Source organism: Odocoileus virginianus, chromosome 23 (genome assembly GCF_023699985.2).
Source record: "Odocoileus virginianus isolate 20LAN1187 ecotype Illinois chromosome 23, Ovbor_1.2, whole genome shotgun sequence".
NCBI lineage: Eukaryota > Metazoa > Chordata > Mammalia > Artiodactyla > Cervidae > Odocoileus > Odocoileus virginianus.
In genome coordinates, this window is record NC_069696.1 from 52554629 (window position 1) to 52575181 (window position 20553).

Genomic DNA, 20553 nt, shown 5'->3' on the forward strand with positions numbered 1-20553 from the left:
CCTAAGAGTGGGCATTTTGGTAACTGACTCACTATGATTTGAGAATTTTTTTTTTTAACTTACCTTTAGTGTGCTAAGAGAAAAGTTCTCTTTCAATTTTGTCAGATGACAAAGTGAGCCTCCCTCGTCCTTTAAACACAACTCTACAAAACACAACATTTTAGAAGAACTACATATATCTATGGGTAGCTTAAATGTGAATTCCAATTTATAAAACTTATCATTAGTTGGGAAATACAATGTTTAAAAATCAACCACAATGATAATTAGAAATATACTGCTATATACACTGGTCCTCAACTATCATACATTATAAGACTACAGCTGATTCTTAAAACAAATTGTATATGTGTGTGTCAGTCACTCAGTTGTGTCCAACTTTATGACCCCATGGAGTAGCCCACCAGGCTCCTATGTCCAAGGGATTCTCCAGGCAAGAATACTGGAGTACATTGCCATTTCCTCCTCCAAGACAATTCTGAAAGGATCTTTCATATGTTTGTTGATGCCATTCAAGTTAATCAACTACTGATACAAAGGAATGGTTCTTCACCTGGGATCCTATCTGGTTCTGAAAGTATTCTGAGTCTTCTAGATATCTGTAGTATCTCAGTAAGATCTCCTTGGAGGTATCAGTCCTGCTGATCTGCACCAGCCCCTCACTCTAAGACCAGAGAGTGAGGCCATTTGTAATAGCACATCTACAATCCTCAAACATCTTGACATGCCTACCTACAATACAAAGCCAGCCCTCATTCTGAGCAAAGGAGAACTGAGACAATTTAAATCGTAGTCTTTGCCTGCTTTAGTAAGCCTGGCTTCTAGACTACAAGAGGGAGAAAAATGACAAGTCCTTACTTGACTAGGAATTAATGCACAAATGACCCACGTAAAGAGGCTAAGTTTGCCAAGTGGAACAGGGAGTCCAGAATAACATGAAACTGAACACTCTTGACTTCCTCCCTTCCAACTTCAACCTACCTGGCTCTTCTCCTAAATTAGGAGGCTCTGGAGCTAAGGGTCAGCTGAGGATGAAAGAGGGCCCAGAAGAAAGATCTGGGATGTGGTCTTCTTCCCTAAGGGAAAGTGCAAGAGAGACAAGGACAGAAGACAAATGCCTGGACGTTGGTATGGAGAAGCCCTGGGAAGGGTCTGACCCACATCTCCCTCTGGCCCTCTCTGCCTCCTGAGCAGCAGTCCCACGTTGTATTAAGCCCCTCCCTCTTGGGGGCTCTAAATAACAAACTATTTTTTCACTGGCAGTCAGTTCATCTGTTGGCCTTAGGTGTATGTGTGAAAGTGTTAGTTGCTCAGTCGTATCCAACTCTGTGATCCCATGGACTGTAGCCCACCAGGCTCCTCTGTCCACAGGATTATCAAGTCAAGAATACTGGAGTGGGTTGCCATTTCCTTCTCCACAGTTGGCCTTACCATACCTGAATAATAATAAAACTTACATTTTAAAACAGAGGTCATATTATGCTGATACCAAAACTAGACAAAGACATCATAAGAAAAAAGAAAAAACTACACAATATATCATATGAATATGGATGCAAAAATCTTTTAAGAAAATCCTAGCAAACAATCCAGGAATATATATAAAGATGTTACACCATGACCAGTGGGATTTATCCCAAGAAAGCAAGGATGATTAAACACTCAAAAATCAACCAATACACCCTTATTGATAGAATACAAAATAAAAAACATATAATCATCTTAATAGACACAGCAAAAACATTTAATAAAATCCAACACCATATTTAACTTATATGCAGAGTACATCACGCAAAATGCTGGGCTGGATAAAGCACAAGATTGGAATCAAGATTGCTGGGAGAAATATCAATAACCTCAGATACACAGATGATACCACCCTTATGGCAGAAAGTGAAAAGAAACTAAAGAGCCTCTTGATGAAAGTGAAAGAGGAGAGTGAAAAAGCTGGCTTAAAACTCAACTTTCAAAAAACCACAGTCATGGCATCTGGTCCCATCACTTCATGGCAAACAGATGGATAAACAGTGGAAACAGAGATAGACTATTTTCTTAGGCTCCAAAATCACTCCAGGTGGTGACTGCAGCCATGAAATTAAAAGATGCTTGCTCCTTGGAAGAAAAGCTATGACCAACCTAGACACATATTAAAAAGCAGAGACATTGCTGACAAAGGTCCATCTAGACAAAGTTATGGTTTTTCCAGTAGTCATGTGTGGATGTGAGAATTGGACTATAAAGAAAGCTGAGTGCCGAAGAATTGATGCTTTTGAACTGTGGTGTTGGAGAAGACTCTTGAGAGTCTGTTGGACTGCAAGGAGATCAAACCAGTCCATCTCAAAGGAAATCAGTCCTGAATATTCATTGGAAGGACTAACACTGAAGCTGAAACTCCAATACGTTGGCCACCTGATGTGAAGAACTGACTCACTGGAAAAGACCCTGATGCTGGGAAAAACTGAAGGCAGGAGGAGAAGGGAACGACAGAGGATAAGATGGTTGGATGCCATCACTGACTCAATGGGCGTGAGTTTGAGTAAACTCCAGGAGTTGGTGATGGACAGAAGGCCTGGGGTGCTGCAGTCTATGGGGTTGCAAAGAGTCGGATATGACTGAGTGACTGAACTGAACTGAACACCCTTTCATGATAAGATCACTCAACAACCTAGGAACAGAAGAGAAATTCCTCTACGTGATAAAGGACAGCTATGAAAAACTTACAGTTAATATCATACTTAGAGGTTAAAAAAAACTTTTAAGGCAACATTATTACATTTGCAAAATGCTTATATAGTTTTATATGTATATATGGGCTATAAATTCCATCCATGGATATATTATCCCATAGAAATATATACTATAATATGGATATGGAGTGCTTCTGCATATCCCTGGATATGGCGGTAGCTAGGGATATGCAGATATTCCATATCCTGGAAACAAAATGAACACACAACAAAGGAATGGTTGAATAAATCATGGGATGTTCACAGCATAGAACACCACACAGCCGAGATGGGAGACAAAGCAAAGCAGTTGACGTGGGGTGGCTTAGCAAAGTTTTCTACATAAGAATTGCGAAAAACAGAAAAATGAAAAATACATCATCTGTTAAGCAAATGACAAATCTGATTTTGTATGTGCAGCTGACCCTTGATCAACATAGAGGTTAGGGGCACTGACCCTCTATACAGTCAAAAATCCATGTATAATTTATACTCGATGCTTGGTATAGGCAGTCCTCTATATTCACTGTTTAGCATCTGTAGAGTCAACCAACCACAGATTTGCAGCATTGAAATGTTCACTACTGAAAAAATTTGATATACCAGTGGACATGCGCAATTCAAACCTGTGTTACTCAAGGGTCAACTGTACATAATGTAAAAAAAAGTAGACATATATGCAGATAAATTGGGGGATACAGCACCTAGACTTAAGCATATATGTGTCATTAAGTGAACTCAGAGAAAACTATGAAAGAATACCTGCTAGAATGTTTATATGGGCTATAGTGGGTAGAGTGGGGAATTGGAAGGGAAAGGAAATAAAAAGAGAAATAAGCAAAAAATAAATAAAATAAAACATTACCTTTCAAGTTTGGAAGATTTGGTCTGTTTTTCTCATTCATAACTCCATGGCCGACTGGTTTCATTTTCTGTTCTGGGACACAATTTATTGTTGCAGCCACATTTATGAAAAAGTATGCTTTAACAAACAAAAACTTATTTAAGAGATGTTGCTGGCTGATTGTAACCAGAATTAGAGGCATGCCTTTATTTATTAAATCATCAAGTGCCTAAAAAATGGAGAAAAAATGAAAATCAGGAATAGTAGTAAAATACTGTTTTCAGATATTAGCTTCAGTCCTTCTACAGTCCTCACTTGGCACAGGATGAAGGAATGGAGGGCTAGACGTGAAGGACTGTAATTGGCAAGTCCAGTGAGAGAGACATGGTGTCATACGATGCCAGCAGGTCCACAGGGCTCCTGCCGTTCCTCACTGGTGGGTGACCTGCCCCACAAGGTCAGCCCTGCCACGCAATGAGAGTGAACCCAGTGCTGGCATCGAGGACGGGACAACCTATCAAAACAGAGCAACTAAAAAGCTCACCAGCCATGCATGCTGGCCGCTCTGCTTTAGCTCAAGTGAATCAGGGCCCACAGGATGGAAGAAGAGGAAGAACAGGCAGACAAACAACGCCTCCCCAGCTTAGATTCTGGGTCGGTCATGAGAATGCCCACCGTGAGGACTCCCTCAACTTCCTGGCCATCCCCTGCACACACACTTCCCTGGCAACTGTTAACTTTACATTCCTGACCAAGCCTCAGTGCCACCTGGTCATCATCCGACATCTTCCCAGTCCATTCACTCTTGCTCTCTCCTTAGGCAACCACTTCATGTCCTTTTGTTTCTAAATTCTAACACTTCCTCCCCAATGCCCCGCCCAGCGAATAACCTTGCTTCCTCTACTCAGATGAGCAAACGGAAGCAGTCAGGGCAGTGCCCACAGAGCCCACCGCCCCGCCCCGCCATGCAGCCGCCTCGCTGCCCGGCCTTCCCGCCTGCTTCCCACGGCTGGTGCCACTGCTTACGGAGGTCATCAGTGCCATCCCCACCAGCCTGATCAGCTGTTCTCTCCTACAGCCTAAGTGCTCCCTTTCTGACAAATGCCACATGATATCACTTACACGTGGAATCTAAAATATGACATGAGCAAACTTATCTACAAAACAGGAGCAGACTCACAGACACAGTGAACAGAGCTGTGGTTGCCAAGGGAGGGGTGACGGAAGGGACACCCTGGGAGCCTGGAGTCAGCAGACGGGAGCTTTATATGTGGGACGGATGAGCAACAAGGTCCTGCCGTGTGACACAGAGAGCGAAATCCAGTATCCTGTGACACACCGTGACGGAAGAGAGTGTGAAGGAGAACGTATGTGTGTGTAAACTGAATCGCTTTGCCGTACAGCAGAAATTAATATAACATGGTAAATCAGCTACACTTCACTTTGTAAAAAGTGTTTCCTTCCTACAGAGACATTCTCATCAGTACACTGTCTTCTCCATTTTAAAAACCGATTAACTCTCTACATTCTGACTTCCCTCTCCATTTACTACTCGAATCTTCACTTCTGTTTACAACATCAACCCCCAAGGTTGTCACTATTCCAATCTCTCTCCTTTCATTTTCTTGTAGACATACTCCATCCTTACACTGAAGTCCTCTGGTTAAAGTAATCAATGGCCTACTCTAGGCTAAATCCATTGTTCAGTTCTTAGTTTTCATAGGCAAGAATACTGGAGTGGGTAGCCATTCCCTTCTCCAGGGATGGAACCTGGGACTCCTGCACTGTAGGTGAATTCTTTACCATCCAGGCCACCAGGGAAGCCTGCTTCATATCCTATGTTATGTTCATCTAAGACATCATTATTTTATATGCCAATTAAACATTCATATGCCTGCAACTGTAAAATGCATTCTAACTGCAGAGTTACTAAATGTTTTATTAAAATGAATGTTTAAGACTTGGTGAATTACAGGACTGCATTTGTCAGCAATATTTGACACTATGAAACCTTCCCGATTTTGAAAATGCTCCTCTCTTGGCTTTCAAGCCACCACACGCCCTTGCTTCTTTTCCTCTTCTATCCACTCCTCCTTTTCAGTCGTCTTTGCTGGCTCCTCCTCTTCTCCTAGACCTCTAAGTACGTAGTGTCCCAGGGCTTGGTCCCCTTCTGTACCCTCATTCTCTCCCCTTAGATGATCTTAATCAGGCTCATGTTTTTAATCTCATCTAAATGCTAAGTCCTACATGTTTGTGTCCAGCTCCAACTCCCTTCTAACTCAAGACTCCTGTAATCAACTTCTGACTCTATACTTCCATTTAGAGGTCTAACAGACGTCTCAAACTCAACATGTCCAAAATCTTATTCCTGGTTTCCACACCCCCCCCACACACACACACACACACACACACACAACATAAGCTCTATGAGGAATGAGAATCTGTATTGTTGATTGGTTAGTGTGTCTGGCTGACAGCACCATAATAGAACCTGGCACACACAGCAGACTCCGCAGATTAGCTAAAGCGATCCCTTTAAAACATAAGCAGGGCTTCCCTGGCGGCTCAGTGGTAAAGTATCTGCCTGCCAGTGTAGGGGACATGGGTTTGATCCCTGACTCCGGAAGATCCCACACACCGCGGAGCGACAAAGCCCACGTGCCACAACTATTGAGCACATGCTCTAGAAACCAGGAGCCTCAGCACTGAGCCCACACGCTCTGCAGCAAACGAAGCACTGCAGTGAGAAGCCCATGAACCACAGCTAGACAGGAGTCCCTGCACTGCAGACAGAGAAAAGTCCGTGCAGCAGAGAAGCCCCAGCACAGTCAAAAATAAATAAGTTACAAATTTAAAAAAACGTAGATCAGGCCACACCTCTGCCCTGAATCTTTCAGTGGCTCCGCCTTTTGTTCAGAGTAAGAGTCTGGATGATGAAAGCCCTACAAGGCCCTTCTCCATTTGGGCACCCCACCCCTAACCACCCCGTTACCTCTCTGACCCATCTCCTACTGTTCTCCCATCACTCACAGAACTCAAGGAACACTGGCCAAGGTGTCCCTCACTAAGTAGGCGATCTTGCCTCAGGGCCTTTGCACCCACTGTAGCCTGTTCTAAGATTATTCTTTCTCCAGATTTCATATGACTTGCAACCTTATCTGCTCCAGGTCTGCTCACCAATGTCACCTCAGTGATGACTAAGCTGATTGCCTCATTCAAAATTACAACTCCAGCCCACCCTCTTTATTGGCTGCTGGGCTCATTCTCCCCTGCAGCATGGTTCACCTTCTAACATACTATATAATTTACTCATATATAATGTTCAGACATATATCATGTTTATTACTAGTCTTGCCCACTAAACTATAAGCGCCCTGAGGGCTTGGAATCTGTATTGTTGATTAACTGATGCATTTATTTGACAGCTCAAGAATTGTGCCTGGTGCACAACAGGCTCTTGGTAAATATTTGTTGACTTAATGTAAAAAGCAGATGCCAGGACTATCGATTCTAAAAAGAAGGAAATTATTTGCCTTATGCGAACTGAAAAAGAAAAATCTCATCGTTGGAGAGATTTTGAGCCAATGTTGGCAGTGGGAGGTCTGTTGTTGCTGTTCATTCTCCTTGCTTAACCTCTTGTAAAGGGCGGAAAACAAAACCCACATCAGAACCAGACAGGGAGCAACTCTGAGACTGATCTGGTAACAAATGGTTGTACTAGGAAAACGGTTGACATTCTCCATCTAGAAAAAGGAACTTCAGACTGGTTAGGGGTGGAGGGATGTGTAGGAGAAGGTTTCTCTTTTTTATCCACAGCAAACAGTGATTTAATGAGCCCTGACAATTACACACAAACACTTGAGGATCAAAAGAAGATTAATTAGTAATGCTATCTAACACTCCTTTCTCTTTCTACAGAAAATATAAAATGTAATTTGAAGAGTCTTAAGCAGACTAACAGTTCTGTTTTAATTAATTAACTAATAGAAATAGGTTTTCCATTATACTGTCAGTCTCTTTAAAAAAAAAAGAAAAAATCAGACAGACATTCTGTTTATACCCCAAACTACTTTTATGACCAAAACCAAAAGAAGTGTTTTCAGGATGCCCTGGCATTTATGACTGGAAAGAAATAAATATTCTGAAACACCCCAAGGTCTCAGAACACTAAAATGAAAGTTGAATATGTATTTGGTGTCTTCCTAATACCAGCTCTTTCATGTCAGACAACTTGGTTGTAAATTAAAACAAATTTTAAGACAAAAACAACGAGTCACTTGAAGGATAATTAAAAGTGAAGTTTGTGGAATAAAATGAACAATAATAGATAAGTAATAAGATTACATATTTAATAAAAGGTGGGTATATCAAAATTATGGAAGAAAAAAATAAAGCAATTTTTAGGAAAAGTCTCTCAAAATTATTTCATAAAAATTAATACTTAGCACAACAGAATGCTGTTTCTGAGCATTAAAAAAATGAAAACTACATGTGTCTGGCTAGATGCATTAACCATCACCTGGCTGTGTGAACCACTCACCTATCTGCAACCCCATTAACAATGATCACCCTACCAACCTTTCACATCAACACTTTCTAGTGGAACAAATAGCTGGTACTCTTAAGATTTTTTTTAGTGACTTGATAAAATATACTTAAATGCTCATAGGTCATCAAAAGCTTAAAACCCAATCATTCAATTATTGACAAGAACAAACTTACTGAGATGGGCAATCTGGTCCTCTCTTTGTAAAAAATAGTGGGAAAGTCAGAGGAATTGTTTATGAAAATGCCATATGAAAATATTCCTTTAGCTAACCCTGCAGGGGAAATCATATTGCAGTACATAAAAGTATCAAATCAGTGCAGTTGTGCACCTCACATTTATACAACATTATGTGTTGATTCCATCCCAGTAAAAAACTGGAAAAGAACAGAAAACCTTTCAAACACTGGTTGAGAGGTCATCTTAGACTGGGGCAAGGGTCTAAGTAAAAGCAGTATTGAATAGGTGGCCTATTAGAAAATCCTTTACTTATGATCAAAATTACTAGGTAACTAAGATAAATATTAGATGCTTGGCAAGGCTAGATAAGACACTGAAGATGCATGTATAACTGAAAAATTGAGGAACAGTAACTGATGTTTGTTGCACCCGAAAAGCAGATCAGTTTGGGTCCAACCGTACCGCTGGCTTCAGTATTTGGAGGTAACATCTCTTTACTAGAATAGAAGACTATATTCACAGCAGGTGCTCAAAAACAAAGATTATACACACCAAATAGATTGAAATGACTCAAAAATTATCCACACTAAATAGCCAAAGTTTACAAAATGTTATCCTTACCTGAATATTTTCTTTACTAATAAGAGGTTTTGCCGAGTCAAATGATTGAAATAGCTGTCAATATAAAAAATGTTAACATTAGAAACAAGAGTACTGAGTGGTCCTTTAGATGAAAACATTAATGTGTTCTAAAACTATTTTTAAACACCAGTTTTACTATAAAAATAATACATGCTCTAGTCAGAAAAGGCAAGTATAGTATAAAGAAGAAGGCAAAAACATCTTTAGGTTGTTAATGTTAACATCTTGGTGTCTTTACTACCAACTTCGTTCTGATGTATTTTAAAGTTTTATATATATTGGATTTGTATTCCTTTTCACTAAATGTTACACCATAATTATTTTCCCAAGCCATTAAGTTATTTGTAAATCCCACCCAACAGCTCAGTGACATTCTAGCCTACGAATATACTGGGGTTGGCCAAAAAGTTAGTTCAGGTTTTTCTGTAACATCCTATGGAAAAACCTGAGAGAACATTTTGGCCAATCCCAGTAGCATAATAACTTATCCTCTTGCCTATTGTTAGACACATAAGAGGACCACTTTCCCCCTCCACCCCACCATTCAGCCCTGTACTAAATAATATTGGTGATGAGTATTTCTGATTAGCACCTTTGAATAGATTCCTGGAAGCAGAAGTGCTGGGTCATAAGAATAAGAGGCTTCCCTGGTGGCTGAGACAGTAAAGAATCTGCCTGCAGTGTAGGAGACCCGGATTCCATCCCTGTGTCAGGAAGATCCCCTGGAGGAGGAAACGGCAACCCATTCCAGTATTCTTGCCTGGAAAATCCCGTGGACAGAGGAAACTGGCGGGCGATAGTCCATGGGGTCACAAAGAGTCAGACATGACTGAGCGACTGACATACACACAGCTCGGCTTACCTTCCACCCACGTGGTACGAAAAGGATCAGTGCAGTTACAACAGCATTACATATTAGCACCTATATTTTTTTTTTTTTTGCCAGTTTGAGGTAAAATTGTATTACTCTTCAGAATGATGCCTTTTGTGGTTCTTTCCTTGTTTGTGAATTACCTGCTAATATGTTCTAAATATAATGTTGCCTTAGAAAATATTCCATTCATTTGCTGCAGAACACTGTTGTATCATTGTGAGTGTGCAGCCCTCTTGGTACAGAAGACCTTTTAAAAAGGCACCTGTTCTCAGGCATCAATACTAATACCTCACTCACATCCTCTTGGTCACCTGGAAGTCACTAGCATCTTCCATGAATAGGTCACTCATATGTGGATGGTATCCTACTTCAAGCACCTGGACCTCTCTACCTGAGGACAGTCTGCGGCCACAAGAGAGTTTCAGGAGAGGCTGGACACATAAGGAGCAGCCACTACCTATGAGGGGTGAGGGACGTCTCTCCGTGGCCCCGACTGCCCATGGCAGTGATCTCATTAACACTCTCTGGAGTGGCTTCCCTTATTTGGCTGTCTGACTTTCCGCCTTACTCACAGTTCTTCCTGGAGTCACCGCCCAAACACACTGTGAAAGTGAAAGTTGCTCAGTCATGTCCGACTCTTGTGACCCCATGGACTATATTTATATAGTCCATGGAATTCTCCAGGCCAGAATACTGGAGTGGGTAGCCTTTCCCTTCTCCAAGAGATCTTCCCAACCCAGGGATCAAATCTAGATCTCCCACATTGCAGGTGCATTCTTTACCAGCTCAGCCACAAGGGAAGCCCCCTGAACACACTACTTGTTCCCAAATCTTTATCTCAGGATCTGGTTTTGAGGGACCCCTAAATTAAGACATCATGCATAGCTCTTAAGGGAAGAAAGTGTTGATAAGTGTTTAAAGACATTCTTTTTTTTTTTTTTTTAAGATAGCCTATATTTCCTTGAATACATTGAAAAGTGAGTAAGCAAATCCAGGGTGAGACTTCTGGTGATATAGTTTGAAGAAGTTTAATGATGGGACTTTAGATTTGGTGATGAGAACAGAAACTCAATATTAGTATGTTTAAAAATAGAATTTTTTAAAAGCCTGTGAAAAGTCCAATCATAATCTGTAAGATTTTTTTCAGTAACTACTTTTACACTGAAATCTAATTCATTAATCCTTTCTTTAAATAACTAGCCTGCAGCCTAATAACATTGGCACCTATTTTAATTATAAACCCTGAATGCACTTCCTCTTTTAATTACGCTTTTTAAATTCCCAACTGAAGCCGGAAAGCTGTACAATAACTTTGAGAATAAAAAATATGAACTCACAGTCTATCAGGAGACAATTTGCCCCCACTTTTGTCTTATGCAAGCTCGTTGATTAAAAAAATGAAGTTTGGAATTTATCTGTAAACATGAGTTTCAGTTTGGATTGGCGGGCTATAGTCCATACGTCACAAAGAGTTGGACACACTGAAGCGACTGAGCATGTGAGTTTCAGGCTGCTTGTTTATTTGTTTTGGTGATACCAGTGACTACTGAAAACTTTCTCTTGCTTCCCATTCTACCCAGCTGACTTCCCTTTCCTTCTTGTCTTCTGGACCCTAAGTGTGGAGGATCCCAGCGTCCAGCCCTCTGACTTCTACTTTTCACTCTGCCTTGGTCCCCAGCTGATTTCATCCAGTCCCATGATTTTTTTAACTCTCTGTTAATGCTCCCAAATTTACCTGCAGCCCTAACCTCTCCTCTCTGCACCTACACAGGCAGCCTCTCCACCTGTGTGTCTACTAGGAATCTCACACTTAACATGCTCCACCCTGCCTCGGAGCAGCAGGACTCCCCATCTCAGTCAATGAAAACACTTTCCTACCAGCTGCTCATGTTGAAGCTGTGTGGTCATGCTTAACTTTTTTCTCTTACCTCCTATATCTCAACCAGCATCAGCAGATGCTGTCAGCTCTGCCTTAGCTACACATCCATAATGTCACCACATTTCTTTCCTTCCACCCCTGTTACCTCTAACCACTGCCATGCCTCACTCAGCTCATTTGTAAAGCCCTTCTCCCTGGTCTCGCTATTTATACTCAACCTTATCCACCATCCATTCCCCAAATAGCAAGCAAGTGGTTCTCTGAAAGTTACTACTATCACATCAGTCCTCTCAAAGCTTTCCCAGGTTTCTCCTATTCAAAGCAAACTCTAGTCCTCACCCAGCCCTGTGTGATCCAATATGACCTAGCTCCTGGGTGTGGCCCTGTCCTCCTCCTCTTTCTCTCCAGTCTGGGCTCACATGGCCCAGCCTCACATGGCCTCCCTAATTTTCCATAAGCGCATCTTCCAGGCCTTTCCTCTTGTACTTCCTCTTATTTGGAAGGCTGTTCCCTCAAATCTTTCACTCCTTATTAGATTTCCCAAACCACCCTCAATAAGATAGCAGCCAACCACTCTGGCCATTTCCTGTCCCCTCAACTCAACTTGATCATCCTTCACATCACTGTCACCATCTGACATATAATTATGTGCTTAATATGTTTATTATTTGTCTTCCTCACTAGACTCCCCAGTGGTAATGTGCCTTCAGGAAGGCAAGAACTCCATTTACCTTTCCAAGGCTCTTGTCTCCATGTCTGGAATAGTGCCTATATTCAGTCAGCATTCAATAAATATTTTTCATATTAAAATATGATTTTAATAACAAAACTATTTACAATAAGGAAAGGTTGTTGCTTGAGAAAAAACAAGAAACTGATCATTTAACCCAGGTAACAAGATGAACTAGCTGGGCCATAGGAAATGAACCAAAAAACCCAACAGACTCCCAGGTAGACAGCTAGCTAGATAGAAATACAGTGGAGGACTGTTTCCAGGATTCATCCCCCAACCTCCTTTACCAAAATCTGCAATGCTTAAGTACTTATATGAAATAGCGCAGTATTTGCACATATCTTAGGCATATCCTCCCATATACCTTAAATCATCTCTAGATTATTTATAATGTCTAATTCAATGTAAATGATATGTAAGTACCTGTAAATACAATGTAAATGTTATGTAAGCAATTGCTAGCAGGCAGATTTAAATTTTACCTTTTGGAACCTTCTGGAATTTTTTTCCGAATATTTTGAACCATGGTTGGTTGAAACTGTAGGTGTACAGACCCACACACACATATCCTATCACCTAGGCTGAACAGTGAAAGAATCAAACCCGGTCTCCACATGGAAGGCAGATTCTTCACTGCCTGAGCCACAAGAGAAGCCTTCCTCCTGGGCTGCCTCAGTACAATAAACATTAACACCTTGGCAGTCATACTGAGAAAAAGCAGCAGCATTTTAGCGGACACTCGGAAGTAAAGCATGCATCACATGTAAATGCACTGTCAGCCTCTGCAGACATTTTTCAAGATGCAGAGCCATCCCCCAGTTTCTTTAGGTCCTCCAGAGGGGAATCCCGCCAGCATGTGCTGTGTCTCAGTCTCACTCCTCACTCACAGGGTCCCTCCTCGGAAACTGACTTGTTCCTCCTCCTGTGTCCTTCACTGCTGGCCCCTGGATGAGCGTCCAAATACCCAGCCTAAGCAAGATCTCCCAGTGATTCCCAGACCACCGCAAACACCAAAGCAGAGGATATGATAGCTCACTCTGATTTAAATTTAAAGGTCAGTATTCAGTCCCTGGGATTCCCTGGTGGTTCAGACGGTAAAGCTTCTGCCCGCAACGTGGGAGATGATCCCCTGGAGAAGGAAATGGCAACCCACTCCAGTACTCTTGCCTAGAAAATTTCATGGATGGAGAAGCCTGGTGGGCTACAGTCCATGGGGTCACAAAGAGTCGGACACAACTGAATGACTTTTCACATTCAGTCCCTGGGTTGGGAAGATCCCCTGGAGAAGGGAATGGCAACCCACTCCAGTATTCTTACCTGAAGAATTCCATGGACAGAAGAGCTTGGTGGGCTACAGTCCATGGGTCACAAAGAGTCAGACATGACTGAGTGACTAACACACACATTCATTTTCAAGGATGCTTCACTTATGCAATTTATAAATACCAATTAAGCAAGCCAGGTAAAACTCTCTCCCAGTCCAATAAGGCTCAACAAACTAGAACATTTTCTTCATAAAAATCAGAAGAAATTTGAACATATGCTTAACTTTTTGGTATAAAGTATTAATATGTAAAGCAAAATATCCAACTAAAACTTGAAGAGAGACTGTTTTGACTAAAAATATTAATTAGAAATTACAAGCTCAGATTCAAAGGTCTAAGAGGCAGTGGCTAATAAATATGTCCCCTGAGACTTTCCATGATAACACAGAGTCAAAATTCCACAGTCAAAACCTACACCCAACAAAAACCACTACAATATTGTAAAGTAATTAGCCTCCAACTAATAAAAAAAATAAATAAAACCTAGGATAGGCAAAGTACTTTTTGAAAAATATGCTCATCTAAAATTGTTCTGAAAGTCTCTCATAATATTATGATTTCATATTAATAGATAGTATTGGAAAACAAAACCTTGAACAAGTCTTCCTAAAATTTGATTGGTAGTATCTGGTACAGGGAAAGAAGCCAGAAAAAAAAATTGTTTCTTTTGGAATGAAGGAACTGTATGTCTTGAATACTGGATTGAGTGTTTTGCATTAAAAAATATACAAATAAAGAGCAAAAAAAAAAAAACCTACACCCAGACCACAATCCCATCCCTGTCTTGACACCCACCCCTCCATTTCAGACAAAGGAAGCCTTGTGTATGTCTGAGGTTAGCTCTCATCAGTCATGGTGGCTCACGTGGTAAAGAATCTGCCTGCAATGCGGGAGACCCGGCTTTGATCCTAGGTCAGGGAGATCCCCTGGAGAAGGGCATGACAACTCACTCCAGTATTCTTGACTGGAGAATTCCATGACAGAGGAGGCTGTCATGGACAGGAGTCCATGGAGTGGCAAAGAGTCAGACACTACTGAGTGATTAGTGCAATAATCAGTCTTAAAAGAAGTCTGCAGTGCCAGAGACTTGTAAATACCGTTAGTGGAAGGATTTCCTAGATTTTAGGAATGTAGTTTTCAAAATGACCTTGAAAAGGTTAAAAAACAGCTTTGAATTAAGTCGGCAGGTTTACCTTCATTTTTCCAGTAGGTTTACAGCCAGTGGGTACTGAAGAAGGCATGTTTTTCGCATAAAATATCTGGGATAGCTCGTGAAAGGCTTCAGAAAAGAATCCTAAATCTGTAAGGACTTCTATCTTTAAAGGAACAAAAACAAGAGAGAGATACTAAATTAAACCATTTGTTTTACTTACAAAATTAAAATTTTAGAGAAAAATCATCAACTTCCTGAGATCCAAGACGTCTGCTTCATACTGGTGATGCGTTATCAGTTAACATTCAGACAACACGGTTGTGGAGACGCAGGTGTCTGCGCCTAAGCCAGCCCACGTGGACAGAGACCAAGAAACAGGGAATCACAGCAAGTGACTTTTCAAGACAATGGCCATTCATCAGTAATAACAGATGCAAACACATTTAAAGAAATAAGATAGACATAGAAGCATTTTAAACAATTTACTTCATCCTTTTGTCCCCATGGTAAAGTATGGCTAATACTTTGACTACCTGATGTCACCAACTCACTGGAAAAGACTCATCAGAAAAGACACTGATGCTAGGAAAGACTGAGGGCAAGAGGAGAACAGGATGGCAGGGCATGAGCCAGCTGGATGGCATCACTGGCTCAATGAACATGAGTTTGAGCAAACTCCAGGAGACAGTGAAGGACCGGGAAGCCTGGTGTGCTGCAGTCCATGGGGTCACAAAGAGTCAGACACTGCTGAGCTACTGAACAACAACTACAAACTATGGTTTCAAAGACAAAACAGGGACTTTGCTGGTGGCCCAACAGTTAAGAAGCCACCTCCCAAAGAGGGGACTCTCCATCCCTGGTCGGGGATTAAGGGCCCACATGCCACAGGGCAACTAGCCCATTTGCCACAGCTACTGAACTGGCACGCTCTGAAGCCCGTGCAACACAACCAGAGAGAAGCCCACGGGCCGCAGCGGAAGATTCTGCATGCCACATCTGAGACCCCAGGCAGCCGACAAATGCACAAGAAAGACAAAACAAAACACTTCCAGTTTCTCTAACACTCTGAGCGATGTCAAACAAACCAGGAGATGAATTCCAAAGTGCATCAGCTGTTCGTTTTCTTATCCACAATGAATGGACACTGTCAATTTTACAGACATGTACTTAACAGCATTAGTCAATTGGGAACTATATATTGTACATGGTTTGTTTTGAATATAACCTAGCAAGACTTTCCATAAGAAAATTACAGGAAGAAAAGAAAGATCCTGATCAAATACATGCATTTGTTCAACATGTATCCTGAGCTTCTCTTCTGCACAGACCCATCTTGAAGGTTACATCCACTGTATAAATGATTAGCTAAATTTAAGTGATACATGAAGATATATCTAATGTGAAAAGACATAAAAGTTACTGACAAAATACGATGTTTCAAATTGTGATCAGGAGGAACTTCTCTGAGAAGAAAACTTTCAAGAGAATATTTGGGAAATGATATGATGGAGGGAGATGTGAAAATCTGCTGAGGGCACCTTGAAGACAAAGGTCATGTGGTGACAGAAGCAATCCCGGGGTCCTGGTGAGTTCAGGGAACAACCTGTGTGGCGGGAGCTTAGAGAGAGGAGAAGAGGGCTGGCAGCTAGGTGTGAGTGGCGGCCAGTCAACTAGAGTGGAGCCTCGGGATCTGATCCTCTGCAGGATAAGTGACTGAAGAGTTTTTAACAGGGCTGGGTCTGTACCTGACTTATGTTTTAAAACATCTAGTGAATCACAAGCTGGGATCAAGACTGCCAGAAGACATATCAACAACCTCAGATAAGAAGATGATACCATTCTAATGGCAGACAGTGAAGAGGAACTAAAGAGCCTCTTGATGAGGGTGAAAGAGGAGAGTGAAAAAGCTGACTTAAAACTCAGCATTCAAAAAAATTAAGATCACGGCATCTGGTCCCATCACTTCATGGCAAATGGGGAGAAAGTGGAAACAGAGACAGACCTTATTTTGTTGGGCTCCAAGATCACTATGGATGGGGACTGCAGCCATGAAAGTAAAAGATACTTGCTCCTTGGAAGGAAAGCTATGACAAAACCTAGACAGCATATTAGAAAGCAGAGATATTACTTTGCCAACAAAGGTCCATCTAGTCAAAGCTATGCTTCTTGTTGTATATGGATGTGAGAGCTGGACCATAAAGAAGGCTGAGCACTGAAGAATTCATGCTTTCAAACTGTGGTGCTGGAGAAGACTCTTGAGAGTCCCTTGAACAGCAAGATCAAACCAGTCAACCCTAAAGGAAATCAACATTGAATGTTTATTGGAAGGACTGATGCTGGAGCGCCAATACTTTGGCCACCTATGCAAAAAGACATCTCGTTGGAAAAGACCCTGATGCTGGGAAAGATTGAAGGCAAAAGGAGAAGGTAGCAGAGGATGAGATGGTTGGATGGCATCATTGACTCAATGGACATGAGTTTGAGCAAACTCCGGGAGATAGTGAAGGACAGGGAAGCCTGGTGTGCTGCGGTCCATAGAATTGCAAAGAGTCAGACACAACTTATCCGCTGAACAGCAACAAGTGACTTCACAGAGGACAGGAAATAGTAAACTTGGAGCAGGGGGTAAAATACACACTTGGATGAAGGTGACATGTATCTAAAACAAAATCCAATTTATCCTTGACACGTATACTCATCTTACTTTCTTTTCCTTTATATTATCTAAGGAATCTCAAGAGTGTACCAATTTTAAAGAAATAAAAAGAAGGTGAGTCAGAAGGAAACAGGATGTGACAAGAACATAAAAATAAAACATACAAAGTCAGGAGAATATTTTTAATGAAGAGAAAATGGCTTGTCTATTGAGCTGCACACTTTGGCTCTTGCCTAAAACACTTTGGGCTCTAATCTCCCTGGTGTCATATAATACCAAAGCAGGGTGTAGGGAGTTGACTGAGCTCTCTGCTCCTCAGAGGAAGCATTTCCCCATATCTGTGTGAGGTCAGTCTCCTCTGGTCTTGAATGTGAGATTGCTGTACATGGACCACTTGTAACTGTTCAGGCTACCTCTGGTTCAGCTGATCAAATTAATCTGACCATTTGAAAAAGCCATGGTGATAATAATAGACATGTATTTTCAGAAACACTGTGAACATAAAGAAGCCAGGTGGAAAAAAGAACCACCCATTAATGAACCATTCAATCACACAAATACAGAACTATTGGTACCCTTCCCAGGAATGCTGGATGTTTTGAGAGTAATACCTCTTTTAGGAAGCCAGACAAGTTGATCATAAAGAGGTCTTAAAGCCTTCCCTGAAAGACATTAGAGCACTGGTAGAGACTTAACAGTGTGATTTACTGCTGTTTGATTTGTCAGAAAGCATCATTGCTTACTGTTTGCTGACTGTGACTTTTCTCTTTTCCCACTCACTGACCCCAGTTTAGTTCAGGAAGGTCAGACAAATTACTCACAGGGGCTGTCATTCCTTCTTCTGTCTGATGCAACAATTGCCCCTTTTCACGGATTCTGGCAATGCTATAGTTGAGTTCCCAGTCATGCTATGCCAATAAGATCCTAGTCTCACCTCACTCTACTCCTGACACTCCTGCCAGATGCATCTGATCTCATCCTTCTCCTGATCAAAACGGTGTCATGAATTCCCCCTCTCAGCCAGAGACTAGAGGAGACTCTCCATAGTTCTTCACTGACTTTTAAGCTACTCTAGTACAAAAAGAGTTGCCAAGTACTAATAATCCAATAAAAAATAGTCACAATCAAAAACTTTGTTGCAGATTCTTTCAGTGCCTTTCTGACCTCCTTCTGACATGGTCCTGATGATCACTGCAACCCTGCCATGCTTCTTGTCTCCTGGTGACACCCCACTCTGACTCCACACCTCCTCCTTTCTCTCACTGCTCACCCTCCACATTATGTCTCAGCTTGGAGTCCAAGACTGGACCCACGGTCTCCTCCACATCCTGGGCCTCTGGTGTCCTCATGTCATCTTCTCCACCCGCCTACTCAAGACCCCCACTCCAGTCTAACAAAGCCCCCTCAGCCCCCTAAAACAAGCCAACACTTTCTCACCTCTATGCCCTTCACACGGTTGTCGGCGGACAATGCTCCCTTCTTCCCTCACCTGCTCAGTCAGTTCTGCTCTTTTCAAACCTAAATCTTATCCATGTACTTGGTAAAGCCTAGAGGCCCAAAGCCCTGTCCCCCTCTTTCAAGCTCCTGGAAACGGTGTTCATTACACTCATCTGGAAATGATCAACTGGGAGGCACACACATAATGTCGTATCTCTCTTCCCTGTTTTCACTTCCTTACAAGCAAGGGCCATGGGTTACATTTTTTTCTATCAGAGTTACTAACGGTGCCTTTATTAGGAGATACTCGATGAATGTTGCTTCAGAGATAAAGCAGTAAACATTTACCAAGTATCTTCTTGTTGAGTTCCCACTGAACACCAAGGAGAGTGAACAGTAGGCACGTGATATATGTCTAAAGACTTTAAATTCAATTTAATAATTAACTACTGAATATCAAGGATAAGAATTTACTGCTCAAGACACTATAGGGAAACAAAAGATGATAAGACACACGCCCTAGCCTCAAGAATTTTTCAGTTTTGAAGAGAGTACTATCTTAAAAACAGAGAGAGAAAAGTTGTATGCAGCTTTTTAAACAGTGTTATTGAAATTCAAAAGCCAGAAAACTCTTAAAGAGTTCAGTAATTCAGAATTCATGGCTGAAAACCAATTACTTATTCCTAGGTTAAAATGTATTATCTTAAGAGCACCAGAACTTCTCTTAGTGAACGTATTATCTTTATTAAGAAATAGGATGTGATAGACTATTTGGTCTGAAACACAGGCTCACAGGTTGGGTCCTGGAGAGAGCAGCTCAAAGGGAAATATTTTCCCTTGTTACAACATTTAAAGGATCTTAGGAAGGAGGGTTTTTCCAAAAAAGGAGAAGGACCGCTCAGCCAAGGGAGTGTTGGTGCCACTCACCCCCAACTGAGCGTGCACATCTTGTCCCAACCCCATGTTCAGTAATGCCTAGTTGGCAGGCTGAAGTCAACTGCAGTGGGAGTATTTATCCCATGGAAATTGCAAATGCTACAAACCAAGGCTTTTTAGTTTTTTTTTTAGAGTGTGTTGTGGAGAATTTACCAGCATGAAATATTTTAAACTCAGAGAGGCCAAATACTCTAAGCTGCAAGCGCCTCCCTAGAGAGTCCATGGTAAAGAACATGCCTGCCAGTGTAGGAGACGCGGGCTTCATCTCTGGGTCAGGAAGGTTCTCTGGAGAAGGAAACAGCCACCAACTCCAGCATTCTTCCTGGGAAATCCCGTGGACAGAGGAGCCAGGTGGGCCACTGTCCGTGAAGTCACCAAAGAGTCAGACATGACTCAGCAACTAAAAACAACAACAAACTTGCCTTATGTTCCCAGTTTTCAGTAAAATCTGATATAGAAATGAAGACCTTAGGTGAATGCAATGTGTGTGTGTGTGTGTGTGTGTAAAATATGGAATAGGGTTGGATTCCGTATTAGAGATGAGGAAGTGCAGAACAGGGAGCAAATCTGCTGGCTATTGAGAGGATCCAGGTACAAAACAAATTCAACATAAGTGGAAGCC

At 41.7% G+C, this 20553-nt stretch overlaps 1 protein-coding gene across 8 annotated transcripts in view; it reads right to left on the reverse strand.

The window, feature by feature from the left end:
• Window positions 1–20553, reverse strand: part of CFAP54 (cilia and flagella associated protein 54) — a 298472-nt gene that overhangs the window by 108110 nt on the left and 169809 nt on the right. For all 8 annotated transcript variants that reach the window (XM_070454137.1, XM_070454138.1, XM_070454135.1 and 5 more), the window contains 4 exons: window positions 14943–15065; window positions 8918–8971; window positions 3592–3799; window positions 64–143 (listed from right to left, as the gene is read on the reverse strand). In XM_070454137.1, coding sequence (XP_070310238.1) covers window positions 64–143; window positions 3592–3799; window positions 8918–8971; window positions 14943–15065 — 465 coding nt within the window. The remainder of the gene's footprint in view (window positions 1–63; window positions 144–3591; window positions 3800–8917; window positions 8972–14942; window positions 15066–20553) is intronic.